Source organism: Biomphalaria glabrata, chromosome 14, assembly GCF_947242115.1.
Source record: "Biomphalaria glabrata chromosome 14, xgBioGlab47.1, whole genome shotgun sequence".
In the NCBI taxonomy this organism is placed as follows: Eukaryota; Metazoa; Mollusca; class Gastropoda; family Planorbidae; genus Biomphalaria; species Biomphalaria glabrata.
The window spans coordinates 16,737,347-16,748,801 of NC_074724.1; the positions used below are offsets into that span (position 1 = coordinate 16,737,347).

The 11,455-nt window shown below is 33.7% G+C and overlaps 1 protein-coding gene across 2 annotated transcripts; it reads right to left on the reverse strand.

Annotated features, from left to right (window-relative positions):
* Positions 1-831: 831 nt before the first annotated feature.
* On the reverse strand, positions 832-11,225 carry LOC106051340 (C-type lectin domain family 4 member F-like). Of its 2 annotated transcripts, none has more exons than XM_056011683.1 (4): positions 4,726-4,756; positions 3,897-4,064; positions 3,006-3,173; positions 832-1,568 (listed from the first exon to the last, which is right to left on the reverse strand). In XM_056011683.1, the coding sequence occupies exons 1-4, from the start codon at positions 4,739-4,741 to the stop codon at positions 1,441-1,443; spliced, it is 480 nt and encodes a 159-aa protein (XP_055867658.1). In that variant the 5' UTR covers positions 4,742-4,756; the 3' UTR covers positions 832-1,440. The 2 variants fall into 2 exon arrangements, with proteins under 2 accessions (XP_055867658.1, XP_055867657.1); XM_056011682.1 differs by lacking the exon at positions 4,726-4,756 and adding an exon at positions 11,152-11,225 and having other exon boundaries at positions 833-1,568.
* Positions 11,226-11,455: the final 230 nt, after the last annotated feature.

Sequence of the window (11,455 nt, forward strand, 5' to 3'; positions counted from 1 at the left end):
CCCTCCATTTTATCTCTCCACTAACATTATTTTGGTAAATGAATTACAGCCTGTTACGTTAAATTAGAACGGCCTGCTCATAATACATCTCCCAAACACATGCTACTGAACTGATAATGTGAGTTTCACTTCTTTACCTTTTACCCGGCACCGCACGTCAAGAAAAAAAAAAGATTACATAAAATGGTTAACTTTTCTTCAGCTTCTTAGTTGCTTATTGAAGTATTCCTTCGCTTTTGTCGGACCCTACTTTTTTTTGGTAATCACTCTGGCATTGTGACGCTCTCTCACTCAATAATTATATTAGATTTTTTACAATATTCAAGTCAGAACTTTATGAAGCCTGGATCAAGGAACCTGAATTCAGCGGAAACCGTGATCCAGAAACCTGGACAGCTGATCTCAAAAATGGTTCTAATGATTTTCCTAGAAATTTTACAGTTGATATATATATAGATGTGAAAATAATTACTAGCTCGTTGGCTACACGGGGAAAACTCTAGTTTGACCGTTATAATTTGTTAAAGTAAAAGAAAAAAATGTAAATTTGGCTAGAGACTATATCTAGGTCTAGAGCCAAGATGGCGTAGTCAGCTGTATTACCTTATTTAAGTCATAACTGAGTAAATTTAAAATATTGCTTCAATTTTATTAAACTTAATTAACGTTGATTATATTTCACCCGGATCTAAATATTTAGACGATATTTTATTGTACTTAACAAATTTATATGAATAAAAAAAAAATCAATTAGACGATTTAATATTGATAATTATTCTCCTTATTTATTATCTAACAATGAAAATAACTTTTTTATTATTAACAAATATATATCTTCATTAATATTCTTTCTCAAAGGTAAGCTTTGTTTTTTAAAATGATTTTTGATAATTTGCTTGTTATATTTTATGTTCACGAACACAATCAGTCAAGAAGTTGGTTTGAATTTTGAAAAATAAATAAAATAATCATGACGAAATGCGTATCAAATAAAAAAAGAGAGAAGAGTCAGAAAGATAAAGGAACATTTTTTTTTCTCAGCTATAACATAGACTATTAAGCGCTTCTTCTTTATTAGTGTTACTAGAGCTTAAACTGATTGCTTAAGTCAGCCAGAAAGAATAAAGACTTAACAGTACTTTAGGTCTATAATACAAATGCTTAATTGATTAAAATATAGAGAGGCATAGCAAGGATTATTATTAAATTTGACTAAATTTTAATTATTATAAACAGTAAAATTATACCATAGTTATGTACAATCCAACCTATAATTTGGACAGATGTGATTAATTGGATATCATAAGTCTATACAATTGGAAATATCGATATAGTTATTATAAAACAAATTTTTATAGATTAGTTCTTTATTAGCATGTTACGCAATGATTTCTGGTTCTGGATAGAGTGATTGATAAAGTGGTCAGGCTGATTTTATATCTATCCAACTTTTTCACAAAGATATTCAAAACTTTCAGCACAACTACCGTCGTTAATATTCCTTGGAGCTGAACACCATTTTGATGCATGTAAACAGTCTTCGGCGTCATTCCAATTGTCTGGTTGCCCTGTAAATCATTGATTGAAATGTAAGAAAGATGAACATTTTAAAAGAGAGGCAAGAAGAACATGTTCACAAAACTAATATCAACTTATTCTTCGTCTGGTAAATTTTTTGAACATGTTTTTTTCTCTTATAAACATTCTAGAATCAAGGTGAAACTTTACACAACTATTTGTTGAAACTAACAAAAATTTGATTGAGTCAAAAGATTAACCCATAAAAATAAATTAATGGAAATCAATTTTAATTTTTTTAATTAAAAAAGGAAAAATAAAAATACTATTTAATATGTAGTGTCGTTTATGTGGGGTTATATTCCTTAAAACGTTTTGTAGAAATACTTTCTCTCACTTTCTATTGTCTAACAAAGTTAAAATTGTGAACAATAATTCAAATTCGAAGACACTAAATAAATAACAAAAAAATATAATAGCTAATCCATTATTAATCTTTGAATAATCTTGCGTCATTACAAAAAATGGAGCTACTCCGTGAATTATTGATATACGTCAGCTATTTATACGGTTCTCTCCCTTAACTCCGCTTTAAAAAAAATATATTTTGCTTGTTTCAAAAGTTTTTATACTTTACCAAAACTTCGTTGCAAATATTGATATACATTTACTTATTAAAAACAAATAACATTTAGGTCGTACCAACCAAAAAGATCATCAATATAAATGTTTGCATAAATACAGGTCAACAATTTTCGTATCAGCATTGCCGTCTACTACTTTACCCAAACTACATGTATTTATATAAAAACATATTGTCTACATGAATTTATATTCAAAAGTACAGTACATTGCTAAAACACTTTACATTAAATTGGAATTTTGAATTCCTCAGGATCTGAGGGTTTGTTTTATTTCTTGCTTCTGTTGTCCAAGTGCATGACTAAATTTTTATTTATTTTAAACTAACTTTCTTCACTGTCTGATTTTGAATGTCTATAATGTTAGAATTGACAAGGCTGCTATTATTAATTGTATTTTATTTCTATTTTAGTTTGATAAAAAACCAACCGTAGTCTAATGGCTTAATAAAAAAAAAAGCTTAATACGTTGTGGTAAAAGTTTTAATAAAATACAAAAGTTTAACACAAAAGTTTAAGGGCTGTAAGTGTTAGAGAGAGCTTGAGGAAACACTAAGATATGACATAAAGAATATAATCAACCAATACAAAAAAAATGGAGATGCTTTTTTTTACATTTATTGTAAGGGCATTACAGCTATTGAAATATTTATTTGACAAATATATATATATATATATATATATATATATATATATATATATATATATATATATATATATATATATACATATACTATCTCCTTACGCTAGGCATGTAATATATATGTGTGTGTGTCTTTGTGTCTGTCTTTGTGTGTGTGTCTGTGTGTGTGTCTCTCTCTGTTTGTGTGTGTGTGTGTGAAGTACCGTAGCAAGAAAAGTCCCTTCTCTGGCGGGCAGTTTGCTCTGTTCCATCATGCCAAATATATTTCCCTTCCGTTTGTCTATCTTCCAAAGCGATCCAAGTATCTGGTTTTCTATCTAATACTTGTCTCTTTCTCTGCATGTTTACTACAGTCAGTCTGGCACCTTTTCCTTATTTGAAATAACAATATAAGAAAGCAAGTAATACCCAAAGGAGATATTGTGTACAAAAAAAGTAAGTGTGAATCACAAACTCGTCAGCGGTACTTTTGAGTTCGTTTACCTAGCACACATAACATTCTCTGCTAGTTTAATATTTCCATAGTTACTGCATTTGTAAAATGTATCAGTAGAGAAAACGTGATCAATACATATGTAGTGTATGATAGGAAAGAAGAATTGTAGTGATAGCATTGCAGCTCTAATTCTGTGCTTCATATCGTGGAAATTTCAACGAACTAATTGCTGTATTCAACAAAATAGTCTAATCAAAGTTTGGGTTCTAAGCTGAATTAATGAGATATGTGATGAATAAACATCAAATGTTACTTGTTATAGCTTCAGACCATTAATGTTCCATACAAGAAACATTTGAAGTTAGCTATTGGAACATACTTCTGAACCAGTCATGTTACTTACATTGAGCCCTTCCGTTCCACATTTCTACCAGAAAGTCCATTCACGTTTTTAAATATAATAGAAAGATATTGTTTAACAAGATCTGGTCTGAGAAGTTCAACTCTATCCATGTTTAAAAGTTTTAATTGTTTGGAATTGATATTCACATGAGATCTGTTTTGTTTAATGAATATGCTATAGAATTTATAGATTATATAGGACATAGTTGGGATTTTTTTTTCGGATTGCCGAGTACTACCTATTAAGAACACAAACCTTCACAGTCCAGTTTTGCATTGGTGAAGTTATTCCCAGTCCTGCTAAAGAAGAAACATACATTTGATTTTCCAATTTTTTGATAGATAAATCCTGGACTGTTCCTACATTTAACTTCAGGAACAGTAATGACTCTACCTACTGCCATATTTTCACCACCAAAGATACCTTAAAAGAAAAGAACATTATGTATGTCACAAATTAAAATCTAAACCGTTTGATCAATATTGATAAAATTTTTATCGTGTCTTGGTTACTAAAGGGAAAACTAACATATGTAAAGTAACCTTAAAACTAACTAAAGATCCTAAAAAACAACACAACTATCTGATAGTATTACAAGTTCATGGATCTATGTCCAATGGCCAAGTTTTCATAAGTGCGTTTGTGTGTCTATATCTAAATATCATTTTATTTCTCTACATAGGTATAACAATTATATGTTTGTTATTTATTTTAATCGTGTTAGTTATTTAGAAACTTACACTCAACAAACTCAAATGTTTTTCAGTCAGATTATAATAGCAAATTTCCAGCATATGGAATGAAAATATATCTTTTAATTATTGTTTTTTTTTTTAATGTAATTTGTCTTTGTTTTTGTAGTAGTTAGTTATGTTTTAGAGTTTTGTCATAATTTTATGTACATTTTTTGTTCGTTTGTCTTTTGGTGTGTCTCTAGTTTCAGCTTTTGAATCTCAGTTTATTCTAGTCAAATGTCAGTTTTGATTCACTATATATTTGCCTGTATTCTATATGTAGGTAGGAATGAATGTGTTTAATGATAATTTGATCTTCAGAACTCTGTTATTAAAACCTAGCTTATTACCTACATTGGTTACCATGTTTTAGCTGGCGGCCGCCATATTAAAATGATGATATCAACAGCTCCTAGGCAGCCAATTGTTGCTAGATGGATTTTGTTGGTTAAAATAAATAAAATGAGTTATAGTGTGCTGCCAACTATTACATAAATAAAATTTGAATAAATTTAGATAAGAGGGAATGTAGACCTATTTATTTAAACAGGAAATAGATGTACATTTTACTAGTGTGAATCTATATTATTTCTCAGTATTCTATTTAGTATGTGTTGGTGTAGATTGAGTTTGTTAAAGTTACATGTTTTCGTGTTCTATTGAATCTGAAAAAAAAAAAAAACCGGTACTAGTGTAGTTTTTTTTTTTGTTTTTTTTCTCATAGATGTTCATTTCTTTTAAAATTTGATAATGCTTTATTTCATTATGTGTTTGTATGTACATATGTGTGTATATATGTGTATGTGTGTGCGTACGTACTTGCGCTTGTGTTTTATATGAAATTATTGAGAGTTAAAAATACTTAGCTTACCAGGTATCTTATTAATGGTAAAACAATTAATGAGACATATTAATTCCACCATCCCCTCCTTTCTCATTCTAGGCAGGGGACTAGACTAAGGTAGATTTATCAGTACCATCATTTTAGTACATTTTACTTTAGAAAACGATTTTAAGGCGGTAGAGGAGACAAGTGCAAACTGACACAGTACCGCTAAAGCTTAAAATCTGTCAATGTGCACATTACTTAGCTAGTCTTTTGTTTGGACATAGTTGGCGCATAAGCAAACATTAGAGTTGCATTAAAGAATAATCCATTTGGTTTATTGGCTTGACCACATAACAGACGTTGTTACGGATAAACAGTATCCATGCCACAGCAACAATTGCGTAGGAAGGTCAACACAAACGTTACAAAGACACCCTTAAGAGTTCTCTCAAGGAGTGTGAGGGAAACGCTATAGCTCTGGGTCCTTTCTTATTGACTGCGGCCGTGAGTGTCGTGTTTCATGATATAACGCAAGGAGCTTGGTAATCAACAAAGAACGTAGATCTAAGATTTAAAAAAAAGGAAGGTGAGAAATGAAGCAGGCATATCTGCAGCAACCCATGCTATCTATGTGATCGGCTTGTTAAAAGAAAAAATGGACTTCAAAGCCATCTTCAAATTCATAGAAAATGGGAAATAATCTCATCTTCAGCTACGAAGGAGGAGCCATATATTTAAGCTAGCTAATCTGCTCATTAACTGATTAGCTACAGGTTACGTTAATGTGCAAAAATCGACATTTTCCCTCTAGATATAGGCCTAATGTTTAGGTACTGTTAATGTTAGGGTTAGGATAGAGTTAGGTTTATCTAGGTATGCAAGCTCCTGCAAATAACTACAAAATAATAATTTAATTTTTTAAGCGCTGTTAACAAAGCACTATAAACCTTTGAAGTGCTGATTATTTTGTGTGTCAAAAGAGTTGAGTCAAAGATAATTACAACGTAACGTAATACCTTGACAAGTGGATTCTGATAGTTGGTGATAAATACTGTTACGTATTTCTGAATCTTCTGGCTAGATGTATTAGTTGGCACATAAATAAAAAAACACAGCAAAGAACTTGACGACTAAACTTTCAGTTTCATATAACTTTAATGACTATTAACTCTAACAATTCGTTACTTGAACATGTAGCGTAGAAGACTGTACAATATCTGTCAGTTTACAGTTAGCTATACTTCGTTGCAATACATCTCTTCACTTCGTTGCAATTCATCTCTTCTCAACTTTCCTCGAGCCGTATTCCACAGAGCAGACCAACGACACACTTCCCAGTGTCGCTCCAGGTCTCCTAAAGCTGAACCAAGTCGTACTCAAGTCTACCGAATCAGAGCCGCACACGTCTTACATCGACTGTATCGACTGTAACGGCTCAAGTCCACTGTAGTTCGCTGTATAGACTTTAACTTTAACGACAGTAGTCCACTCCAGTTAACTCTACCCTAGTTAACTTGCATCGAGTCGTACACATTTCTCTTCCACAGAGCCGCACACGTCTTACACCGTCTGTAACGGCTCACTCACGACTCCATACGACTCCATACGACTGACTTTCACATTAACTCTCTGGCTTATATAGAGTCCCTAATCGCTTGTCCAAAGTTGCACAAACACGGCTAGTATTCTCTGAAATAACACGTGAGGAAACGTCACATCCTGTCTCTATTTATACACGTAGATTCCAGAAAACACTCGATGCAGTGTCATCAAGTCGGGGTCACACGTAGTGACCTTTATCTGTCACTGTTCATTAGTAACTGTCCCCCTACTTAGATCTGTTCGTCCCCTGGAACAACACGTGTGGACACGTCACATCCTGTCTTTGTTTGCACATGTAGATTCCAGGGAACACTAGTTGCTGTGTCATCTCGCCGGGGTCATACGTTGACCTCTGCCTATCACTGTTCATTTGTAACAATACGAAATTAGTCGTATTCTAATTCTGTTCTAAAGTTGCTGCTCGGCGGTCTGTAAGTTCAACAAGAAAACAGCGCACACGTCCAAATACCCATATTGTTCATATCTCACAACCATCAAAGACATACCTCACTTACTAGGCGTCCCATTTTTTGACCACTGGAGCAATACACCACAGGTGCTTTATATAAGTCACACTCATACAATACACCACACACGCACACCAATTACCATTCACACGAGGGGAGGGGAGTCATATATGGAAAATGAAAGAATGTCAAGAAGAGGGGAGGGAAGAGAAAGTGGCGAAAGAAAACTAAGTCTTACTGGGGGGGGGGGGGGAACAGAGGTTAGCAAGACATCCAGAATGACATAACATCCAGACGATGGCGTTTTCGGCTAGCGGCTCATGGGTGTCCCTCTTTGCTTTAACAGTGATAAGGGGAGGGAAGCTAAACGACCTCTGTGACCCGAAGCTGAGTCTGCCTTGGTCCAATGAATGGAAAACGGTGTGTGTGTATGTTCAGTAGATGGACTGGGTGACAAACTCAGCTCTGCTATTAACATATGATTTTATTCTTTCTGACTCACAATCGACTGGTGTCTGGAAATATTTAAGCTCCCAGTAATTTAAGCACCCGGGACCGGGAAATCGGGCACTTTTTGACAAGGCAGAAAATTAGACACTCTTCAATAGAGACTTAATTTAGAAGATAATTGATTTTTTTAGCGCATGTTTTATTCCGAAAATACCAACAATAACTAATTTTCAACAGAATGTTCATGAATCAAAAGAAAAGCTGACAAACGAAAAAAAAAAATACGATCACAAGAATGCGGGGGAAAATCACATTATATAATTTAGGCCTACACATCAAAGAATTCTGTGGAGGGGAGGTAGAGATGATTCCCCGCTTAATGCTTCACATCCACCACCAACCTTTTAGATTAATTGTTCATATTATTTTTTATATATATATATATTACGTCGCTACCTCTCTCTAATGTAAAATTCAGCCACTCATAAGTCAGTAGTAAATGCAAAGTCAAGTTTGAGGGTAGAGTATTGAATTTTACCATTTCAGCCTTAAACGATAAAGCAAAAGATTTCGATGATAGATACAGAGTCGGATCGGGTGTGATGACGATAAATATAATCGCCTTATCCCCAACTACCTTAACCTTTAAGATGTGCTTGTGGAAGGGAAGGCAGAACAGAATGATAAATTTGTCAAATTCAGATAAATCTAACAAACAAATTAAAGACAAATCGGGAATTTTTTTTTATTTCTAAGAATTATTACACAACTACAACTACAATTTTATATACCTTGGGAGTGTAATCAGTGTATCAAGTGGAACAGATGAAGACATTAAACGTTGTATAAATCTAGCGCGTCAGACATTTACTGATTTACACAGCTAAAACCAACCTGACTGTAAATCTCCTCACTTCTCAAACAAGACTAAACTAAGAATCTTTAACTCTATTGTCAAGGCTGTCCTATTGAATGGTTCGGAAACATGGAGAACAACTGAAGCGACAATAAAAATAGTACAGACCTTCATCAACAGATGCCTGAGAAATATCCTAAAAATACACTGGTATGACAAAGTAGAAACACCAAACTGTGGGAGATGAGTGGGCAGAAAAATATAGAGGTGTAAGTCTTAGAAAGGAAGTGGAGATGGATTGGTCACAAGAGAAAGTGCCGATAGAGATCTAAAGACTGTTTTTGACAGTAGAGGTTCCCTGTAAGCAAGCACTGATAGTTACTTTCATTGGCCTACAGCCTACAGTGATAGGATTGCGCAATGCATCTGGCCCTATTCGGCACCTTCGACACGCCCTATTACAGTGAGACGTGGACTTCATCATTCTCTTGTCAATCTGTTGTTTCCCGATCAAAGGATCCAGCTATACACACCCATTCCTCCCCTCCCAGGCCCATGCCGCAGTTTCACCCTTCCCCTGACTCCTCCCAGCCCGCTCCTGCATTTTCACCCCACCCCCTGACCACCCTCCCAGCCCGCTCCCGCTGTTTAACCCCACCCCTGACCCCTCCGAACCCGCTCCCAAAGTTTCAACCATTTCTTGAGCCAGTCAGTCAGTTTCAGTGACCTTGGTTACCTAGCCACATTCCTTTACTCTTGAGGCTAGATTAGAGATTTTACCTTGGGTATTTCTATTAAATGAATAAATATTTATATATGAAATTCTTTTCTATAAGGACATCAGTTGTTTATTGCATGTATCCTCAAGCACATTGTAGATACAATGCAACAAGTCTCATAACACACATTACACTAGACTAGTCCACTAGATTTAGGCTTTGATCTATTTAAATTCAACATTCATTTCAGCTTTATTGAAAAATGTTACAAGCTGTCAGCACCTTAAATCTTCATCAAATCATTTAAAATATAACTTCATAGATCTATACAATAATCCCATCATACACAGGGCAATATAGGTCTAAATCTATTTAAATTCAATTTCTATGAAAAAAAAATAGGTACCTAAATTTACGCTTTATTAATGTCATTCTAATTTTAAATAATAATATTTTACTCCCCCCCCCTCCCCATTCCTTTTTTTAAAGTACTACTTCTACTACAATAGTAAATATTCCTATTATTTCTATTTGTTTTATTTTCTTTGTCTTGCAATCCGCTATAAGCTGGCGATATTTATATAGGTCTGTGAGTATACTCTACAGAGCTATTAATTCTATTATTTCTAAATGTTTTTATTTTCTCTCTCTTCGAGTATGGTTTCAGCTGGCGATATTAAAAATCAACTAGGTTATCCTCCCCTGGAAATAATTTTTTTAGCATTGATTCAGCGCTGAGACATCGCCAAAATCTGGCCAGTGGTTGCCAGGTGCTGCCTAGAGACATAAATACGCCAACTAAAAGCGGAAATTACCACACTTCGTAATCTTGTGTCTCTATTTCAACAATACCATTCAAGTCACAACTAAAAGGAGGTTAGAGATTTAGTGGAACATCCACTATGATCTCCGAAACGGCTCTAGAAATTTGACATTTGATGTATATAATTGGGAAAAAAGTTACTAGCTCGTTAACTACAGTGGAAAAAGTCTAGTTTGAATGTTACTATTTTTCATGTTCTTCAAAAGTACTATTGCATTATTAATTTGTGTTTAATATTATTTAGGTAGGTATAAATAGAAGAAAAAATCGTTCTATAAGTCGTATTGCTTTTTTTTTTTTTTTGAAACTGTGTATTAAATGTTGTTCTTGTTGTTCGAAGATTTAAATTCTGATCTAACTACAACCAAGATAAATACATTACATTGTAGTAATATTTTAAAAATGTTTCAATAGATCCTCATTCATTGAATGAGTAAATTAGGCTTACTTAAAAATAAACTAAAAGTGAAGTGTCACTTTATTCTTGGTATATATTGGGCAGATGATGTTAAGGTCATCTGTCTCTTTGACCAATGGTTTACGGAGCAGGGTGTTATGTGGACAGCACGACGACTAACCGTGTTTACTTCCCCCAGTTGGGTAGACTCAGGGGCGCCCTTAAACCCGAAATTTAAAATTACCGAGATTCTTACCCAAGACCCTATGTTTAGAGGCATAGTGCTTAAACTCTCCACTACCGCGCCTCAGGTCACTGCGCCCCCAGTCTCAAAATTAAATGTCATAAGTGATTTCTTTGAGCTTGTATTTTTAATGTGAAATTTAAACATATTCAATAGTTATCATTGATCTGTTAACTTGACTATTTTAGTTAAAAATTGTAAGGATAAGCATTTAAAAATATGTTTACTATCAAAAAAGAGATATAGCTATTACAGCAGAAAAACTATATGCCAAGAAACATTCTAGCCTACATCAAAACATAATTAGTCAAATGCATTATTTTGTACTATAATATTTAAAATGTAAAGCTTAAATGACTTAAAAGGATAAATGATCTAATTGTTCTTACCTAAGGAAGTAGCTATCAGCAATAGCAAGACAGGACTAGACATTTGTAACAATGCCGTGCAGTGCTTTGGTGACGATATTTTTTTTTATGTATTTATGCATTACTTCTTATTGGATGGCTGACGGAATAAAACAACGTTTTCATGGGCGTAAATAGCTGAATATGTAGGATGGGACGCTGATACTCTTACACATGTGCAATTTTACTTGTCTTTTCAATTGGAAGAAAATATTAATACACATTATAATGTTTTTGAAAGGTGCCAACTAAGGATTTGTCATGTCAATTACAAGAGTCAGTTTAT